We start from the raw sequence: 22,208 nt of genomic DNA, 5'->3' as shown, positions 1-22,208 counted from the left end.
CAGTCATTGTGTTTTGGGGGGTTTTTTGTTTGTTTGTTTGTTTTTTAATTGAGCTGTTTCTTTTATCTGCTTTTCCTTTTGGCCTACTAAGTTTTCTCAACGTCGTACTGAAAAATTTCTGAGGTGATCCATGGAACAAAATGTGTTAATTCTGATTGTCTTTTTGTTACAGTATGTACATTTGATGGCTTTAATTATCTCTTATATCTTTGCTTGATTTTGCTTTTTTTCCACTTTGCCCCTGACCTTTAAACCATGGCCTGAAATATTAGTTACTTTCAAGATTCTATCTGGGGCCCACTCTGGAAGGCATATTGAAGGTTTTTGTCTCACTTCATGAACAGATTCCTCAATTTTCAGCAAAAGAGGAAAAAGAGAGCATCTAGTCTAGATTGTGTGTGTCGGGCCGAGCATACGCTGCTCAGTGACCCTGGGAGAGCGATTGCTGTGCGTCGCCACAGTTATCCCAGGACACCTTTCATCCCAGGCATCACCTTTGTTCTCCCAACACCTTTGCTCCCAGTGACTGTACAGTATGTTATGTCTTTCACAGCTCTGAAAATGAAGCCCACAGTGCCAGTATTTAACCTGCTGCATTCCTGTTATAAAGTCTTTGTTGCATAAATCTCACACCCAGTGCTGTTTCTCCCTATGCTGGAGAAGCAGTGACCTCCGCAGACAGAAGCAAAGCTCCAAGACTTGAACTTGGAAGGTTTTATCTAAAGGACCTTTGATCCTCCTGTGACTTCTCTCAATCAATATAGCTTGGATAATTATTTAGTGTCAGAGAAGGGCAAAGATAGATTTTTCCTATTTTTAGTGTATTAAAAAAAAAAAAAAAGACCACTGATCAAAATGTTTTTCTTAACGAACTTTATGTTATGGTTTATTTCATTACCATACGGAGGTATAATGTAGGGTTAACTATGCAGGTGAACCCTGTGTTGTATCTGTGGTGCATCTAGGATGGCATGTTTTTTTAACCTTTCTATATGCTTCTTGGTGGTTTCTCCCCTCAACTCACCCACGCGGGAAACCAGGCTGTGCATCTTCTGTATGCCCTTTGGAGTCTCCTTATGACTGTCTTAAGCCAGTGGCATTCCCCAAAGCTCTAAGGAAGAGCTCTTGTTCATCTAATTTAAAATATACAAAACAGGTCAAATGATTACACTGAAATCACTTACACCTTCCACTTTTTGTGGCTTCTTTTTTGTCCTTCCCCCACCCTCTCCCCCCCCACCCCCACCCCCCGGCCTTACAGGTATCTCTGGAGACAAAGTAGAGATAGACCCTGTTACGAATCAGAAAGCCAGCACTAAGTTTTGGATTAAGCAGAAACCCATCTCAATCGATTCTGACCTGCTCTGTGCCTGTGACCTTGCTGAAGAAAAAAGCCCCAGTGAGTAGTCCCTTTTATTTATGTCTCCTTTCTCTCTTCCCCCTCTTCCCCTCTGTGTGCTGGGTGCCGGGAGAATATATTGCCACCGTGTCCTTTTTTCCTTGGGTCTGTTTAATTCATTACCAGAAATTTCTTTTAATCAGACAGGATTGTATTATGGTGCCCAGAGCCTGACATGGGCCCCCATCCTGTTCCGTCTTGATGGCAGCAGAGAACCTCACAGCCCTGGCTCCTGACCTCCAGAGCCCCGCCCTGGGGACTAGGGGCCTGGGGGCAGGTTCCTGCTGAGAATTGGACCCCCCAGAGCCCTCATTTCACTTTGTGCTCCCTTCCTCTTCCCATTTGGGGGACTTGGGCAGTCGGACCTGGACCTGCCTTCCTTCCAGATCGAGGGAGGCTGGGAGATTTCCTGTGGCAGCCTAAGACTAGATTTAGATATCCATCAAGCCGGAAGTGTCAACAGCCTCCAGATTATTGGCAGCTGCATGACCTACCAGCTCGTAATTAAACTCCTGCCTGGTCCTGCAGAAGAGATCACTGCTGGGCTGGCACTCCTCTGCTTAAATTATCAAAGTAGATACAGTCTGGTTGTATATTTTGGCATATTATATTTTTGCAGTTAAGTAATTGAGTGTAGCATTTAGATTAATCATTTTTAAGACTTCAGTCCCATCGAGAGGCAGAAAGGACACAGATCACACTGAAATTCCTCCATGGAAGAAAAAGTTTAAACTAGACAAGAATTTGTTAGCTGCCTGGGAAAGGCTACAAGACAGTTACTGTCAGAGCCTGGTACGTATCGGCATCGCCTGTAGAGCCTGTTTAAAATGCAGTTATCCAAGGGCCCATCCCCAGCGGGTTCTGATTCAGTAACTTTGGAGAATGACATGATTTTTGTTAATCCCTTTACTCCAGTGCCTGCTGAATTGGGGAACAAGTGTTATAAGGAATGACGTACTCAAAAGGAACAATAAGAAATGTAAAGGCCAGCAAGTGTTTATCATATGGTTCAAGTTTTTGAGATAATACTGACTAAACTGGGACCTAAAAAGCAAAAAAAAAACCCGAGGGAGGCATACAGACAGGGCACCTGCCACACTGCCTCCTTTTTGGGTGGGGTTTTTTTGGTCAGATCCAGCTATGCTGGGCTATGCAATCTCCTCCTTTCAACCTGTGAGGCTCCAGCTGGGCAAGAAGGGAGAACCTAGTGGTACCGAGGGAAAGGAGGCAGGCCGGGCCCACCCACCCCCTCTCCCCCCTCCCCCCAGCTTGCTGCCATTCCTGTCATCCCAGTGAGGAGATCCTGCAAGATGGCTGCCAGAAGGGGCTGGTGAGAAAATTGCCTGCTGCTCTGGGGCCCTTGCCTCTGCCTTTAGATAAACATCTCCCTAATCCCTCTCACTGCAGCTTATCAGCCAATAAAGATGTCATTGTTCTAGCATCTTTCTTCCCAAGAACTCAGGATGCTTTGAAAAGTAACATTTTATAAATTCTCCGTGTCTCTGAAAAATGAAAGGCAATCACATGTTGCATAGAGGGATAAGCTGGAGTAGAAAGGTTAGGGAAAGAACTAGAAACGGGATTCAGATTTCCCTTAACACTCATACCAAGACACTCACTTGCCAAGGAGTGTGCTTCGGGCACCGAAAGGTGAAGGGTGTAGCACAGCCAGTGTGAGGGGGAAGGAAGAAAGGATGCACAGACAGCACCTCCCGGTTGCCTCTGGCCATCAGTCAGTCAGGAAGTGATTAGCACACGTCTGTGACAGTGACCACAAGTTCCAAGCCTGGGGGATGCAGAGCAGACGTGGGGCCCACCTTTGCAATATTGACAATCCAGCAAGAGAGTCTTTTGTCGTGTTTGCAGACCTACTGGATGGTTCTGTGTAAAAACCGCACATGTGGGTCGTAAAGAGGTTTCCTTCTCTCTCACTCTGGCTCCCGAGGTCTAAAAGTTGTGACGCTTGCCTGAACAAAGGAGCGTACTGGCCCAGTCAGACACTTCCTATGTCCCTGTGCCCTGTCAGTGCTTTCCAAACCATGTTCCTCAGAGGTCTGGGGGTGGGGGAGGGGGCAGGTTTGGGCATAAGATCTCCCCTTCAACCAGTAGAGCTCTACTATCTTCTGTTTGGGGATTCTGCATTTAAAAAGTCTGTCGGGGGTGGCTCAGTCGGTTAAGCGGTTAAGCGTCTGACTCTTAATCTCAGCTCAGGTCTTGATCTCAGGGTTGTGAATTCAAGCTCCGTGTTGGGCTCTGCACTAGGTGTGAAGCCTACTTTAAAAAAAAAAAAAAAAGTCGACCGATAAAAAGGATTTTGCTACTTAAAAAAAATTTTTTTGAAAGTTACAGGCTCACCAAGTAAAATCCAGATTCCTCAGCATAGCCCTTAAAGACATTGACCACTTGAGGTTCATGGCCCATAATTTCCCATCCTGAACTTGAGCTGCAGTCAACTGTGAACTGCTCGCACACGAACACACCTCGAATTCTGTGCTTCTGCTGTTCCCATCACCTGGAATACACCTCCACCCTGATTCTCCCTGTAACTGACAGGCACCTCTGCTTCCTCAGGCCTGGCTCATTCATCTTTCTAGGGTCAGGCTCTCTCCACGACTTTGTCTCCAGGAGCTTGTACACGCCTGTGGTACAGTAGCTCTCACACTGTGCCATATGTATCGACTTCAAGTCTGTCCCTCTCTCCCACCCCCATCTCCTTGCTGAACTAATTGACCCAGGAACTGCTTTCTGTGTCCTCAGTCTGCAGCACAGTGCCCACAGAGTGGTCCTCAATGAATGTTTGCTATCTTCAAATTGAACTTAATGTGGCCAGAATTTAGAAACCAAAAGTTACTCAGCATAATTTATGTTGTAAAGTGCCCAAACAAAGGTGTATTAACTGAATCAGCTTGATGCTGTGTTATTTTTTTTTTTTTTTATGATTTCCAGTATCTTCATCAAATTAATTCAGTGACTTAATCTAAAAAGTTCATCTTCAAGACCATCATCAGACCACAGAATTAATCTATGGGGCTGTTTCTTCCTCTTCTTTTTTTAAAGGATTAATGGTAACCCTTTTTATCTTTTGTGTCTGTTGAACCTTAGAAAAAAGTTATTTTAACAGCACTCAAGAAATGAAAGTCACTATATTTCCCAAGTTTAGCCTGTGATTTTTATCAGCATAGTGATATATGTTTGTAGCTGAGTTTACATCAAAAATTATTCTGGGGGCCTTCTTGAATGAATTATGGCAAAGAGAGAGAGTCTAGAAGTAGATAAGGTTTTTGATTTCTGCAATATATTTCCTTTTTCATGTTTTTATCTCTCGTAACACAAGCGTCCTGCTGAAGACTGGAACGTGTGACCAACTGGAATAATGTAGTTGTGAAAACAGCAGACGTGTTATTAAACAGCCTTCTTTACAAAAAGGCAGTAAGTGTTGGAAGGATAATGAAGTTGTCCTGGTCTGTCTTGAGACATGTTTGTCAGAATTCTGAGCAGAAAAGAAATGGTTTTTAAAACCTTCGAATATGGCCAGTTTGCAGTGTTTATTGAGAAAGCCTCTGTCAAACCATTAATTTGGTCGTCATAAGGAACGCAGCTCAAGTTTAACTGACACCATATCCAAAAAGTATGTGAATAGAGGACTTGGCAAAGGGACTGAGCAACGGAGCGCCCGCAGTGAGACCCGTAATTACACATACCGTGGGTCAGAAAGACCCGGACTCTGCAGCCGTGCTCCATAAATAGCAGTTCTGTGGCTCTCTTTCCTTCTCCTAACTTCTCCGTCTTAGGCTGTGTTCTCAGAGGGAAGATTTATTGCTCTGTCCCTGTGAGTGTTTAAGGATCTGGAACTTAATGACTAAATAGATACATGCCTTAGAAGAAATTTGTACGTATAAATATAGACTCTCACCGGTTAGTTGAGAAAATCTGTGTATCAAAAGCCCAGAGAAATTGAGAATAAATTCTGCCTTTCCAGGTTGGGAGGGGGGAAGAAAGGCTGCACGCTGTCATTATTATTGCAATCAGTGACTTCTTAGTCTGGTTTTGCCACTCCTTAGGATACCTTTTGCTGTTTTGAAGGATGTCACAAACCTCTAAAAGATGAATTAATTTTAATTCATCGTAAGTGAACAGATATGTATATGGCACATAGGAGGGGAGAATGTCTCCATATCAGAAACTACCATGGCTAAATTATCTCAGAGAAATAATTCTCCGTCCTTCTACAGGTCCAAACCTAGGCTTTAGATGCAGTGGGCTCTCTTTTTAAGTGTCAGCCTCAAACTCCAACGCTGAAACAAAAGCAAGGCACCTTTTTTTTTTTAAACTGGCGCCCTTCAGAGACTCTCAGGCTGGATTTAAATGAGGTACCAGCCTCCACCGTGCCAGGTCTGCGTTTATCATGAGAAGGTTGTGCAGGTTTCCAGGCTTCAAAGGAAGCAGCCTATCATTAAGAAATCAGATTTAAACCTTAATAAAGTAGCTGTCGTCTTTATAGCTGAAAAGAGCGCTGTATCTCAATTAAGTATAGATAATAGAAAATCTTAAGGAAGCAACATAATAGAGGTAACCTGATTATGTTCTCTTGCAATAGTATAATTTAAAGGAAATCTGATTCTGTTGATGCTGGTGGGGGATTGCTTGTTTGGCTTTTTTTTCTTGTTGTTTTTTGTTTTTGTTTTGTTTTGTTTGTCCAAAACAGTGTGTGGATACAGGATAGGAACTCTTTGGAATCATGAGTTAACCACAACTGCGAGAGACTGTCAAGCCCTCGTGAATAGAACCTGCTGGATGTTTGAGATGAGACTCAGTTAAGGTTATGAGTTAAATTAGCTGGGCTTATTGGTGACCTCCCGCTTAAATGAATCTTTCTTTTCATAAGTACTTGACAAGATCTGTAAAGTAGTGTATTTAATTTACTAATTAAATTAAAGCTACTGAATAATGATTTGTCCACATTGATTTAGCTTAAATAGAAAAGATCAGCATTGTTGTGATCTTCAGCCACCTTAATGACCAGGCCAGTTAGACACAAAGGCCTCTCGTGTTTTATAGGTCCGAAGTACGTAGGTAAGCCCAGGCTGTAATTGAATTGCCTGCACCGCACCCTGCAGTTGCAGATTCCCTTTGCCTTCTCGTTCCATTGTTACACTGGGGCTTAAGAGAATGTTAACGCGGTAATAGGCACAGGGCCTTCCCCATTATACGTCTTGCTATCGAGCGGTTCTGCATGACTAGTTAAAGAAGATGGCAAGAAGATTAATGAAAGCAAGGCTAATACAGAAGGGGGTACTTTTGCAAGACTTCTACCGAGGAGATATTAGAGCTGAACCAGAGCTTGGCTTTTTTCTTTATCCTGTGACCTTTGAACCTGCCTTACTGTTGAGAGCTGCCAGGGAAGTCGACATTTTGATTGATGTTGGTACACGAGTCAGTCTTTCCCATTGAATTCCACATCTGCACGAAAATAGCTTTTCCAGCAGAATTCATACTGGCCAGAAGTGATAGCCAAATTGATGGCTGAAATGCTTTTATGTAGTTTTCATTTAAACCTAAAGGTATTTGATGGTTTAATTCAGTATCCAGTTTTCATAGATTATAAGCATTCGCTTATATGTCCTTAATGGGTTCATCAACTCATAGTGAAACACCAGTATTAAGACTGTTCAGAGGTTTGCAAACAGAGCTCCAAGCAGGCTTTATGGAGGAGTAAAAGCAGTCATCAAACAAACCTTCACCATCCTTAAAAGAGAAAAATCAGTCTGAGGGCCCAGGGTTTTGTACATAAAGTAAAGCATCTCACTGTTTCTGGAAAGCTACAGATGGGGAAGTCTGAAATCTCTCGGTACCCCACCTCAGCCCCAGCTCAGAGGCTCTCCTGATCCACCCAAATGCTGAGTTCCCTGACCTTGCCCTTGGGACACTAGCATTCCTTCGGAAAGGGATTGTTCTGGTCTTCTTGTAAGACGGCCCACGCAGATACAAACGTCTTCATGTGTCCCCACTAATTCTGTGACCTTGCTTGTGGAGCTGCAGGCCTTTAGTGTGTGTGTGTGTGTGTGTGTGTGTGTGTGTGTGTGTGTGTATCTTTGAATGTGCTTGTGTGTGCATCCCCCACCCCCTGTCCCAGCAAAGGAGAGAGAACAGGGAGAGTGACAGAAGGATTCGGGTTTTGTTACTAAAATCCACTTGGGTACACCCCAATCCATATGTTGAATCCTCTGATCCGCTGATGTCTTTTCTTCCTATTTGACAGGGGTAGTCATGCTAGCAGAGAACAAGCATGCACATGCACACATGCACACATGCGTGCGCACACGCACGCACACACTGATGTGACAGGCATTCCAGTTCCTATGGCAGGAGATACCCAAGGATTTTGTCATTCTTTAGTTGCTCATGAGAATGAAAGAGAAGTGAGGAGGACGTTAGCCACCCCTGGATGAAAGAGCCGCAGCCCCTGGATGAGTGGGTGGATGGCCTTGACCGCACCGCGTGCTGTAGGCCCCAGTAAGTAAGGCACTGGCCTTTATACTCACACGGACCTGTAGCCCAGGAAGACCACAGGCTGTCCTGAGGCTCTGTTGATTCCCAGGAGGCCCGGGCATTCCAGACATCAGGTGGATGGGCCATGTAGTGTTTTTACTCTCTGACGAGGGCTTATTTCATAAGTTCCAGATCAAATACGGTAAGTACTGCTAGATTACAGAACACAATGGACTCTAACATAGTAAATGCCCCAGTTATTGAATTGCCTTTTCATAAGAGTACTCTGGAGCGCAATCAGGAGCAGGCAGTGCCTCATCCTTTTAACAGATATGTTTCCTAGCCCTATTAAAAGGGGTCTTCATCTATCCTGTCAAAGGGAGTCTGCTGGGGTTTTTTAGTTTAATTACACTATCCAATTAAAACTCCTTGCTGCATTTGGATGCGCCTCTCCTTGGGCCTGAGTGGATATGACATTTACAAGGCTCGCCTTTCAAGCAGACAATAGTGTGATTGATGAGGTGCACGTTCAGTGGAGGAGGCGAGTGCCTGTGGAAGTGCTGCTTAGTGCATTTTGATTTATTTATCATCTCCTTCCAAAACAAGGAAGCTGCTGGGGAGATGGGTTTAGGCAACCAGGGGGACCACCTCCATTTTCCAAGTGTGTGGGAGGGAAGGACCCGAGGTGTGCCAGAGAATAAAGGTGGGGGAAGACTCTTAAGTGTGGGGCCAGCGTGCATCATCTACTGCCAGGCTGTATTCTTAGGTTCTCTGACCCAGTTTGGTTTCCAGTAACCTCAAGCTGTGATCTGCTTTTAAATAGGCCATCACTATACTTCAGGGAACGGTTCTCTGGGGCTGGATAACATTGGCCAGGCCCCTGAGAACTCAGCCAGTGGGAACCAGCCCAGCGTGTGTGCCATTGACCTGGTCATTAACTGACACCTGATGTTTGCACTTAAGCGTGCCTGTGTATGCTCCCATCTGCATCCTTTAGAGATCCAGCAGCTGCTGTCCAGGGGCTCAAGTCAGTGCTCAATGACTGTCTAACTCCGTCTGGCACCTTAAGCATTTAAAAGTTGCTTCTAGAATTTGGAATCAGCCAAGAGCAAGTGTGGCCATTCAACAAAGAGATATGGAAGCATAACGGAGAACTTCTCAAGGTTGTAGTGAAAAGGCAAACCCAACGTCTTGTTCTTAACCTACTATTGCAGTTTGCCCTCAGCATATGATAGATGGGACCAGTGTGCTTGTCTCTGTAGTTCCTGGAAAAGAGGTGCTTTGGTACAGTGTGTGGTCTCTGGAAGGTCAATGCTCTATGAATTTAGGAGGCAGGAGATTCTGCTCTGAGCCCCAGACAGGTGATAAGAACAACACATCTCCCATATTCATTATCGTGTACCACAGTTGCTCATAGGAGCTATTGAGGGCGTGTTTGCTAACTACATAATGTGTAAGATTGTGTTTCTGAGGAAAATTGGCTGGTGCTGAGATATCCAGTGGGTTTTCATTATCTTCTTTGTAAACTTACTTCGTTTTTTCCCTAGGACTTATTGATGAACAAAGAATATGTTTGTGTCAATTGGAATATTGATATTTGTTAGAGTAGAAAACAGTTTGGGGTATCAACTTTTTTCCCTCCCGGGAAAAGCCTTCCTTTTGCTATTAAGTTTTTGCTTAATTGTTGACTTGGGTGTTATGGACCCGTAAGAACAAAACAGGTATAATAGGAAATTTGCATACATTTACATTTTCCACTTTCCTATATTTTGATTACCATTTCTTCAGATTTTTTCTTTCTTGATTTTTAACATCAGAAGAGTTCCTCATTGAGAAGAGGGTAAGGGTAGAGACTGTTCCCTACTGAAAAACTATGTGAAAGATTTCTCAGCTGGATAAATGATAGGAAAAATCTGTTTCCCTTGCCCCCTGCCAAGCTCCAAATTGTGTTTCATAATAAATAAATGGGGTGCTTAGATTTTAAGTTATTCTCATAGACATGGAAAAAGTAAGCCATTCTTTCATTAAAATCAAAGTATGTATGGCATACAAGATTCCCATAGGCAACTTCCAGGATAGGGTGACTGCTACCAGATTAGCCTTTCTATCATAAATGACTGGAAAACTGTACAAAATATAAGAAACTGTTTTCAGACACTGGAAAACAGGCAGTACAGGACTATGAGCCCTGGGAGAAGGGAAACAAATGAGGTGAGACTTACTATCACTTCAGCTTTCTTCACTGTTTCCCAAGGAGAGTATAACAGGCTCACCAAGCTTGGAGACAGAAATCAGAGTTGGAGGAGGCTGAAATTTACAATAAATTAAATGTGGAGAGGAGGAAGGTACATTGAGAAAACGATCCAGAAAGACACCTTGGAATCTTTTGTTGTATATGAAGCTGTGCGTGCCTGTGGTGGGACCTCACAAGCCTGGTAAAGCGTGACCACTGGGCGTTATCATCTGGAGTTCTGACCAACGAGAGGGGAGCTTCCAGGACTTGTAGCTTACAGGACTTGTAGCAGTGACTCCAGAAAGACCATGGCTTAGGAGTAAGGCTAAACTACCCCTAGATTAAAGACTGCTCTAATCCTTGCCTAATAAAGCTTTTTTTTTTTTTTTAGTTTTTATTTTAATTTTAATAAGTTAACACAGTGTTATATTAGTTTCACGTGTACAATATTTAGTGATTGCCCAATAAAGCTTTAAAGGGAGTCCTAAAAGGATGAAAATGATCCACAAGTAAATTAACTAGCTGCTAGAATAAAATCCGGTATTCTCTAAAGGATGATGACAGAATGCAAAAAACCCACAATGTAATGTTTATAGTGTCCAGCATTCAATAAAAAATTACTAGATATGCAAAGAAGCAGGAAAATGTGTCCTGTAACCAGGAGAAAAGTCAATCAATAGAAACAGCAAGAAGTGGCAGGGATCACAGAACTAGCAAGTGGGTACTTTAAAACAGCTATTAGAAATGTGTTTAAAGATTTAAAGAAAAACAAGAACTCAAAAAGAAATGTAAACTACTTAAAAAGAACCTAATTGAAAATTCTAGAGCTGAGAAATACAATACCTGAATCAACACTGATGCAATTAGATTAGGAAATTTGCTTAAAAGGTCCGTGTGTTAGTTGTCTATTGCTGTATAACAAATTGCCCGAAAACTTGGTGGCTTAAAACAACAAGACCATGTATTACCTCGCAGGGTTGTGGTCAGGAATCCAGCACAGATTAGCTGAGTCCTATTGCTAAGAGTCTCTCACAAGGTTGTAGTCAAGGTGTCAACCAGGGCCACAATCCTCTTAAGATTCAGTTGGGGCAGGATCTGCATCCAAGCTCACTGAGTAGTTGCTGGCAGAGTTCATTTCTTTGTGAACACCTTCAGTTCCTTGCCACACGGTACTCTCCATAGAGGAGCTCACAAGATGGCAGCTGGCTTCATCAAAATAACTAAGAATACAAGAAGAGTACTACTAGCAAGGAAGAAGTCACAATCATTTACAACCTAATCTTAGAAGTGGTTTAGCAAAACACTTTTGCTTAAAAAAAAAAAAAAAAAAAAAGGGAAATACACTTTTGTTGTATCTTACTCATCAGAAGTAAGTCACACGGTCTAGCCTGCACACAAGACAAGAAGATGACATAATATGAAATGCAGGAGACAGGATCATTGGGGGCCATTTCAGAATCTGCCTCCCACAATCAGTAAACTTTAAGACAGGACAATAAAACTATTCAGCCTGGAACACGAAGACAAAAAATTGATGAGAAGAACAAACTGTGGGATAATATCAAGTGTTCCAACATACAGGTAATTTAGGTCTCGGGAATGAAAGGCAAAACTATTCCAGATTTGATTTAAAATATCATCCACCAATCTTGGAAGACCAGTGAAGGCCACACAGGATAAATACAGAGAAAACCGCATCAAGGCACATCATAATCCAATTGCTGAAAACCAGTGATAAAGAGAAAAATTTTAAGAGCAGCCAGAGAAACCAAGAATGATTGCTGACTTCTCATCAGAACTAATGCAATTCAGAAGACAATGGAGTGACATCTTTTAAAGTGCTAAAAGAAAACCTGTCAATCTAGAATTCTATCTATATTCAGTGAAAGGATCCTTCAGAAATAAAGGTGAAATAAAGACATTTTCAGACACTCAAAAGATGAAGGAATGTGTTGCTGTTAAGCTTTTCCTGCAAGAAAGGTTAAGGCTGGAGTGGGGGAAAATGCCAGATAAAAACTCAGATCTACACAAGTTGCCCTCAAAATGTCATTATTAGCAACTGCATGGAATGAGCCAAGAAAAAGGAAATAAACAAGAGAGACCTGTTTGAGCAGGGATTGGCAAACTATGGCCCAAAGGTAAATCCAGCCTACCACTTGTGAGCTAAGCATGGTTTTTACAGGTGAACATTTGCAATTGATTTGATGATAGGGAATACTGACTTTGAATTTCCATTTAAGGAAAGTTATTCACCACCCTCAAAAAGTTCTCTCCTTCTCTTTGGTAGGCTGTATTACACCCCTCAAAAATTTGATTTGATCATTATATTTGATCATTATATTTCACATTTTGACAATAAAAAATTTGGAAATTTTTTTCCTCATTAAGTATCTACAGAATATCCTTAATTTTGCCTCTTGGCCTGAAAAACCTAAAATATTTACTATTTCCTTTTCAGGTAAAGTTTGCTGGTCTTAGAGAATGGAAGTAAAAAAAACAGAGGGAAACTACCATGTAAAGGCAGTGTTCCCATGTACTTTATATGCACTATTTAATTTGTATAACAGCTCTATGAGGTTTTATATACATTTATTATATAATTCGAGCTGATTTTATCCTAGCATCAACACTGTGAAGCTGATATTATTCCCATTTTATAATACTGAGGAAACTGGGGCTCAGAGAATTTATTTAACTTCTCCAAAGTTATATACAGTTGATCCTTGAACAATATGGGGCATTAGGGGCACTGACCCCCACGTAGTCAAAAATCTATGTATAGCTTTTAACTCCCCCATAACTTAACTACTAATAGCTTACAGTTGACCAGAAGCGTTACCAATAACATAAACAGTCCATCAACACATTTTGTATGTTGTATGTATTATATACTGTATTCTTGCAATAAAGTGAGCTAGAGAAAAGAAAATGTTAAGAAAATCACAAGGATTGCTTGTGAAAATAGCATTTATAATACCATACTGTATTTGTTGATACCATAAGTGTATAGATTCACTGAAAAAACTCTAGCCATAAGTGAACCTACACAGTTCAAACCCATGCTGTTGAGTGGTCAACTGTACAAATGGTAACAGAGGTTTATATTCTTCTCTCTGCCACTGACACAAAGCCAAGGCACCTAAACTTCTGGGCTGCTTTCGTGGAAGGGTGTATCCGTAGCCCCAACTCAGACCCTATATAAAGTCTTATTTTTTAACACATTTCAACCATGCTTGATTTTATGGGTTTTATTCCTAAAGAATACTAAATGCAGGAAATTGGAAGAGGAGGAGAAAGAATGACAACTTAATGAAGACCGTGGGAAGTGAAAACTTACAAGAGTTGACCAAAAATGAAACAAAAGAAAAACTATTAAAAAGCAGTCCAAAAACTCAGTAAGCAGAGTAGTATGGCAGCATGCTACTATTTTGTGCCAGACTTAGAGCCTTTTGAATCCTGAAAAAATCTTAATATTCCATACCTATAAAGATGAACATAACACAGGAATTTATTTTCCCTATACTCTAATACAGAAGGAAATTTTGTAATGTGGAATTTTAATGCTAAAAATTAGAAAAGTTTTTTTTTGCACAAAGGTCACCCTAGCTGTCTGCTCTAAGGATCCTGGATAGAAGGTATTTCATGTGTTTGTTATAATTTAGCTCCCAAGAGTACTTGGAAACTCAGACTTGTTGCAAACTGTGGAAGAAAGCCCAGATACAAAACTTGTTTCTTGACTGTCTACCTTTCTAAAAGCTAAAGGGTAAAACTCAGCCAGTACTTGATTACTGAAATGCCATATATTTTGTTAGAACAACTTGCACATGAAGAATCAAAAGACTCCATAAACCATTGTTGTGAATTCATTTCCTAACGTACACAAAGGCATTTCTGTTGCGTGTGGGAGTAGAATACTTGTTTCAAGGAAAACATTCATATGGTTGTTTGAGTTGCAAGCTGAACTAGCCATTGATCTCACGGAACACCATCTTTACATGAAAGAAAGACTGACAAACCATGCTTATTCAAATTTGGGTATTTAGCAGACATTTTCCTGAAAATGAAGGAGAGAGGCCCTTCACTTCAAAGAAAGTAAGTGATAGTGTTTTCTTACAATGATGAAATTCGAGATTTCAGGTAACAATTTCTGACAAAATTCAGAATTTTGGGAAACTTGTATCTGTCACTGGGCTTCGTTTCTCAGAGCTTAAAGACTTTTCTGACGGGATCAGTGGTGAATGTGAAAGACTGGAATTTTCTTGTGATACTTTTTGTATAATGAAACATGTCAACATTTGGACTACCTGCATAACTCCATGAACCAGTATTTTCCAGAAAGTGCCAGACCAAAAACCAAAGTGTCAGACCAGTGGATTTTAATGTAAGAGAATACAGGCTTATTAATGTGGTTTTAAATTCCACATTGCGGCCACTCTAAGAAACTACCATTTATCAAATTTGGTATAGTATCAAAGAAGAATATTTGCAAAGAAGAATATTAAAATATTGCAAAAAAGAATATTTTCCAAAATTTATATTTATTTATTTATTTTATTTATATATATTTATATATTTATTTATATTATATTTATATATTTTATTTATATTTATTTATATTTTCCAAAAACATATCTGTGTGAGGCTGGCTTTTTTTCACATGCTTCAACTAAAACAGTATATCACAGCAGACAAAATGCAGGAGCAGATAGGATAATCCCACTGTTTGCTGTTAATATTAAAGAGACTTCAAAACTATAAACTAATGCCATTCATTAGAATTTTTTTGTTTGGGGAAACACCAGGGTTTTTGCATTTAAAAAAAAAATACATTGTTTATCTTAACTTGTAATGGGTTTGTTATTTTTAATGAATTAAATATTTTTTAAATTTCCTGGTTTGAATTTCAAATGCAATAAATATTGATGTAATTCACACAAACAAAGCTTTTTGGGTTCCTCGATAATGTTTATGACGTAAAGGGATACTGAGACCAAAGTTTGAGAACTGCCGATCTAGGGTCTTGAAAATCATCTTAAGTTTGGACTTCACTGTAAGGACAACAGGAAATGGAGCTGCGCAGTGTTTTAGGGCCGTTACGTGTGTTACAAAAGGATGACTCCTGTGGTTGGGTGTTTGAATCTGAAGAAGACATGATCGAAAGTACAAAAACCAGAGGGGAGGCAACTGATGGTCAGGACCTGGGTGAAGACTGATGACCACAGGATGGAAGGGGGTGGAAGGTGACTATGTGAGAGAGCTATTTAGGAGACCGGATGCCTGGAACAGTTTTTGGTTTAAAGGGAAATGTTGACATTGATTCAGGACATGCTGCACTGTAGGCCATGGGAAGGTGACAGCTCTCCTCGCCAGCTGACTCTGAAACTCTGGAGAAAAGTCTAGGTCATATTTCTGCTTCAAGATCATCAACATGAGTAGTAATTAAAACCTAAGGAGTAAACCTGGAAGAGGAGAAATGCAGAGTCAGAAGGAACGAGGGTCAAGCATAGGACTGGGAAGACTGCCATTTAAAGGACAGATGAAGGACAAGATCACAAAACAAGAATGAAGAAGATTGGCTGGAGAAGGCTACTGAAGAATCTGCTGACCGTGGTTCCATGGAAGCCCAGGGAAGAGAGGAGTTCAGGGAGAAGTATCAAATACAGCTGAGAAGCCAAGCAAGCTAAAAGCTGAGAAGTATCTACTGGACCTCTCAACATAAAGGTCACAGTGACCTTAGCAAGAGTGTTTTCAATAAATTAGAGGAAGGAAGGGAATCACATTGCCATGGGAGTTTTTATAATCAGAGAGCTTTAATTATGTTTATAGGAAGGAGCCAAAGAGAGAGAAGGTTTGAAAGATGCAGGCAGAAGTGTAAGTAGGTCAGACAAGGTCCCTGCTCTAGAGGTCAAAGAGGTCATTATAGTCCCTGGTCCTCTGCCACTGTAGGAGTGCTGGCGAAGAGGCACCAGCCTTTGCCAGTTGAATTACATTGACCTGAAGTTCCCACAAGCAGCTCAGAACTGTTGCTTACAGTGGAGCCTGGATCCAGAGGGGGTTTGCACCCAGAAACCAAAGAATCCCAGCCCATCCTTTCCCCCAGGACCTATAGAAAGGTACAGCTTTACCTAAAAGAATGGTGTGTTCCCATTTGTTTCTCCCCAAGAAATCCAGTAAGAGCTTCCTACTTCTTTCCAGGCCAGATGAACCAGAAACGAGCAGACTCTCGAAACCCAGTTTTAAAAAGTATCCATGCTGCAGCAGCTGTTATAATTTATAAATGTTTGTCTTCCTTCTCTGGGTCCACAGGTGGGGAGAATAAATTTTGGCTAGGATGCACTGATTTGCAAGGAGGCCTTTTAGAATTATAAAGACAGCAAGGGGTTGGGACCCCACCCCGTAGATTTTTGAATGCTATTTCTGTCACTTACATATTGGATAATCTTGGGCAATACAAATTACAAATGCCTTAAAACTCAGTTTCCTCAAAAACAATCCAATTCAAAAGTGAGCTAAGGACTCGAATAGACATTTCTCCAAAGAAGGTATACAGATGGCCAATAAGCACATGAAAAGATGTTTAACATCATTAGTCACTACCCATTGGTTTGGCCAATATTAAAGAAAAAAAAGAAAAGAACAAATGTGAGGATGTGGAGAAATTAGAACCTTTGTGCAATCCTGGGGGGAATGTAAAATGGTGCAGCACAAAACAGTTTGGCTCAGAAAGTTGAACACAGAGTTACCATATGATCCACCAGTCCCACTTCTGTGTATAGACCCAGAAGAATTGAAAGCAGAGGCTCAAATAGGTACACATCAGTGTTCATCGCAGTACTATTCACAGTAGCTGAAGGGTAGAAACAATGCGAATGTCCCATCTCCAGGTAAATGGAGAAAAATGTGGTGTGTACATAAACTGGAATATTACTCAGCCTTGAAAAGAATGAAACTCTGATACATGGTACACAACATGGATGAACCTTGAAAACTGCTAAATAAGCCAAACCAAAAGGACAAATACTGTATGATTCCCCCGCTCTGTGTCACCTAGAATAAGCAATCCCTTAAGATGCGGAAAGTAGAATAGAGAATAGAGGTTACCAGGCGATGGTGAGAAGGGAGAAAGGATGTTACTATTTAGTAAGTACAGTGTGTCTATTGGGGATGGTGAAAAATTTCTGGAAATGGATAGTGGTGGTTGCAGAACATTGTAAATGTACTTAATACAATTTAATTTTACACTTAAAAGTGGTTGAATGGTAAATTTTACCACAATTTAAAAAAGAAACTGTTTTCTTCTGAGTAAAATTAGAATTATCTATCCTCTTAAAAAAAAAAAAATTCCATGCCTGATGGAAAGGAATGGAGAAAGAATCCAAATCCTCAAAGTGTTGTTTATAATACTGGCAATTTTATAAGTATCTTAAATGCCCATGAGAGAGAGCATGAACCCTGATACACATCTACCTGTGGCAATAAAATGCAGCTATTGAGAAACATAGTTGTAGAGACTCTGTAGCAGCAGGGAAAGGGCTATGGTAAAATGTTAACTAAAAAATAAAAAAAAAAAAATTTTTTTAAGGTCCCAAATTGTGGGATCCTGTCAGATTACAGCTATGTGAAAACAGACATGTGGGAATGATGATTAAAAAAAAAAAAAAAAAAAAAAAAAAAGACCATAGAAATCACGCTGGGTATTGGTATTAGTTGGGGGCAGAGTGTGGAGGTTTTTCCTCTCTTCTAAATTTTTAGTAGTTTTTTTTTATATGTAATTTATTGTCAAATTGGTTTCCATACAACACCCAGTGCTCATCCCAACAGGTGACCTCAATGCCAATCACCCTAAATTTTTAGTAGTTTTAAAATACATCTTATATGTTTTTAATTGAAAAGGAGAAGAAAGAATGTTTGTTTTTGGCTTTCTTGACCATTGGTGACACCTGGGGTGTTTTACACAAAGGTGGACTGCAGGCTCGGATTGAAAAGGCAGCTCTGCCCAGTTATTGCCAACCACAGTCCATGCCAGCAGGTTATGTTAGAAGGGGGCTCCTTTCAAATAGTAATCTCCATCCCATTTGCAGAGGAAATCTGGGAGCGCTTCTAGCAAACTATAGAAGCTCCTGTCCCTCTGCCCTTACACCGACCCCCTTCGTGTGACATCAGCTTTTTGGGAATGATTTCTGGTCATTACCCTCTGAACGACCAGAGGAACCTGTTTTTCTGGCACCGCCTCTTGTTTAAGTTAAAATTCATAACACAGAAGGGAAATTAGAGCACGAAATCTCCAGCATTTCCACTTCTGACATTTGTGCTGCTAATTAGTTTCTGTTTGGCGTTCCATTCCATCTTCTCTGTTTTACTTGGGAAAAAATGTATAATGTAAATACATTTTTACATATCCAGATTTCCCTTTCAGTGTTCAGAAGCATATGTATAGTTTCAGTGTCTGCCCTGAGCATGTAACCATAGCTTAGGTGTCCATTTTATGCCCCATTATATTTCATTTTCTTTCTACAACACTAAAAGCAAATCTCAGAGGCGGCCCAATTAAAAACACAGTCTTCAAAATAATGAGGATTTTCTCTTCAGATATCGGTTCCATCACATTTGTAAGAACAGTCGCCACCGCCCACGGAGCCCCACTGTATCCGGGCGCCACGTGAGATGCCTCGGGGCAGACCTGGGCACCTGGAGGGATGGTGCCTTGCCCCGGTCCTGCCGCTGGAACTCCCTCGTCCGTCTGAATCCAGAGCCCACACTTTCCCCTCTGTGTCCCAGGCTTTTTGTCATGCCTTAGTGTCCAAACAGAATTTAGCAATCCAAGCAAAATAATTCAGACTGATTGGAGTATTAGATTTTGCATTTTCTTTTCAATCATGCTGATAGATAATTTTTTCTCAGCTAACATTTTTACAAAGACTGTTTGCCCCTCTGGCTTACCACCACCCCCCCCCCCCCCATGAAAGCGGATGCTCTTTGAGTTTTCAAGGATGTGGATGACCTACCCAGCTCAGATTCCCACCAACATCCTAGGACAGATGCCCTGGTAGGCTGCAGCTCAGGAGGTCATCCGCCCCCTTCCTCCCTTACCTAAGGTGAGCCTGGAGGTGCCTGGGGCTGATAAAGATTTGATAACAGACTTTTCTTATTCTGTTTTTAATTGAACACCTGTTCAGTTGGTATTGAAATGCCAGTGATTCCTTCTTCCCTTCTGCCTCTGGTGGAAATTTACCATGTAGTATGTATAACTCATGTCTATTGATGGATTTGTTTCCAGCAAGAGGTCAACGAACTTGTTATACCTTAATATATAGGTTTTGGACTCCATGAAATTACACAAGTGTGAATCCTGCTTATTAACTGTTACTCTGTCATAAAACAATCCCCAAATCCTGCCAGTGTTATCTTCTCCACAGTTCTCAAGTGAGTCCCTTTCTCGGCATCCTTTTTGCCCCCTGTGCAGCTCAAAACCGCATACACTCCTACCTGGGTGACTGGCTGCTGGTCTCCCTGCCTCCTGGCCCTGGGAGCCAGGGTGAACACCCAAAAGCACAGTTTGACCATTTACTTCACTGCCCAGCTTTGCAACCCACTAGGGGCTCCCTGAGCTGGCCAATCCAGCATTTCCAGCACTTTGTGTCTGCCGTGTGTCATCTCTTGCCTGCCCCGCTGCTTGTGAGCTTGCTCGGGTCTCCCGGAGGGGTACTGCCTCTGGCCCCTGTACCTCTGTCCTGACCCTGGTGCTTCTTTCTCCACCCCTGCCTTTACCCAGCTGACTCCCCATCTTTCTTTAAGACTGCTCCAGTATCAGCTCCTCCAAGAAACTCTGATGACCCTTCCCTGCCTGGGCCACCCACCTCCATCTGGGGTCTCCACAGCAGCAACCTGCACTCAGCACCCTCTTGGCGCTCATTATTCTCGGCTCTCTGTTCATTCCTCTGGCTCTTGCACAAGTCTGTGCTGCTGGCAGGTCCTGAACTGAGTAAAACTGGCCACCAAACAAAACAGTCCTCACAGCAAAAACTCTCACTTGGATTGAGCTGACCCCATAGCCCATGGCTCCGGTATAAGTGAAACCATGGCTGCTGATTTTAACCTGAGCTTATACACTACAGCTGTCCCTCAGGATTTCTCCCACAGAGTAAGAAGGGGCTGTGCTGTCACCGTCTCCCCACACCTCATCCCAGTTATTAACATCTGTGGCTCTGTAATAATCATAAAAGGGCTGATTCGTTGAAATTCAAATACAAGTACTCTAGATAACATTCTCAGTGTTCTCTTCTCTCTGTGATGTGAATGCTTTCCCTGGAAAGGACAAATAAATCAGAGGCTTCAGAGAGGCCGTGAGTGGCGGACTCTTCATCATTCCTGTCGGCTTCACTTTTCCTTGGAGCTCTGGAATGAGCACCGGGAACAAGCAGGGAACACACGCAGCCCCCAGTACAGCCAAATACAGATGTTAGTGTGCTTGTGTTCACCTGGCCCAAATACGCAGCCTTTCAGGAGACTTGGGATGTTTTCTTTTTGTTTTTCATGTGACCGTTGTACAGATGAGCTGCAGACCTCCCCTCTATCAGCCCGCAGTCGATATGCTCCACAGGCAGTGTGATCCCAAGAGGACAGTGTCCGGGTTTCTAGAGGCTCCTGCAGGCCGGTGCAGACTGCATATCACATATTGCCATGTATAGATTTGGCTCTCCCTAAACAGTGCAGAAAAGGTTTTTATAGCGTTTCAGTTTTGGGGCAAAACATGGTCTGGCATCTTGAGGTTTGGTTTTGTTTTGCCAGTGATGAGTGGGAGCAGGTGGTGTAGACCGTCCATGAGATCCCTTATCAAAGTGGTCAGTGAACCCTGAAGCTTCAGGTCTACAGGCCTCCCCAAGACCTTCTGGTCCTTTTTAGCCCCAGGCCCTGGTGTCTGTGTCTGTCATGGCCAGGTGTCAGCGGTAAGGCCTCCTGGAAGGCGTGTCTCTGTTTGTCCTTCACAGCCCTGTGACCTTCATGGATGTCCCTACTTGATCACAGCATGGCCAACGGTTAACTGCATTGTTCTTCCACACAGTGATATCACCATCAAGACTACTCTTCCAAAGCGGGTCCTGTGAAGATAAAGGAACACACACCATACATACAGATACATCTTTTTATATGAGATTCACTTTCTTATCAGAAACAAGTCATTTACATATTAACAGAATGATTAGCTTCTGGCTAGGAATTCTAACATTTTAGTACCATGATTTAGAACCAGGCTAAATTTGTCAAGTGACTGAAAGTGAGGTTTTTCAGAAATTATTAGCTAATTTTTTCAATATAGAATTTATAGTCACAATTAGTATATCATAATGATGTTTCCAGGATAAAATACCAGCAGCTCAACTTTCCTGGCCACAAATGTACAACATATATCAGTTTATTTTTGGAGATCTGAAGAATTAGCTACTGTAAATAAAGTCCCCAAGAAGATTTCTCCGGGAAAGAAGTGAACTTACAGTAATATGGGTGATATATTATTAATTAATAACTATGACCAGGGCTGTTTCAATTAAAAGCAAAACGGATGAGAAGGCCTATTAGAAAGGATCTGCTTAATCTCACCAGCACTGAGGTCTACAGAGCAGACCAAGGAAGGTTGTTTCTGAGTCTGTCTGCAGGAGGAGGTCACCGGCCGCTCCTGAGTCTGGGAACTTTGCTGAGCACTGACTGCATGTCTCTCGGAAGCAATGCTCATTGGGTTGCCAATAATGGAAACCCGACTTCAAAATAGCTTAAGGAGCAAGAGGACTTTCTTAGAGTGCCACAGGGTCTCCCACAACTCAAGGACAGCACGAGCTGATGGGCCAGGGAGGGCTTCACTTGGGACTGAAACAGGCTGGCATCTCTGTTTAGAGGAGGGAATGTGGCACATCTGGCCCGAAGGACAGGCACATGACCCCTGTCTGCAGGTGTCATGGACAATATAGGCCACATGTATTATAGGAGGCCTGCATGAGAAGGGTATCTAGGAGTATAGCTAAGAAGACTCGCCCCAGGAGGGAGCAGGTGAGCCGTGTGACCCAGGGTCAGCAGGAGTTTTCCGGACTGGTC

At 42.0% G+C, this 22,208-nt stretch overlaps 1 protein-coding gene across 9 annotated transcripts in view; it reads left to right on the top strand.

Moving 5' to 3' along the window:
• Positions 1 to 22,208, top strand: part of MAPKAP1 (MAPK associated protein 1) — a 245,531-nt gene that overhangs the window by 215,846 nt on the left and 7,477 nt on the right. For 8 of the 9 annotated variants that reach the window (XM_045470121.1, XM_045470127.1, XM_045470126.1 and 5 more), the window contains one exon: positions 1,262 to 1,399. The exons of the other annotated variant lie outside the window; for it this stretch is intronic. In XM_045470121.1, coding sequence (XP_045326077.1) covers positions 1,262 to 1,399 — 138 coding nt within the window. The remainder of the gene's footprint in view (positions 1 to 1,261; positions 1,400 to 22,208) is intronic. 9 annotated transcript variants of the gene reach the window in all.

The sequence above is a fragment of the Leopardus geoffroyi genome, chromosome D4 (genome assembly GCF_018350155.1).
Source record: "Leopardus geoffroyi isolate Oge1 chromosome D4, O.geoffroyi_Oge1_pat1.0, whole genome shotgun sequence".
NCBI classification, from domain to species: domain Eukaryota; kingdom Metazoa; phylum Chordata; class Mammalia; order Carnivora; family Felidae; genus Leopardus; species Leopardus geoffroyi.
The sequence above is the reverse complement of the archived record's forward strand: the minus strand, read 5'-3'. Positions and strand labels throughout refer to the sequence as shown.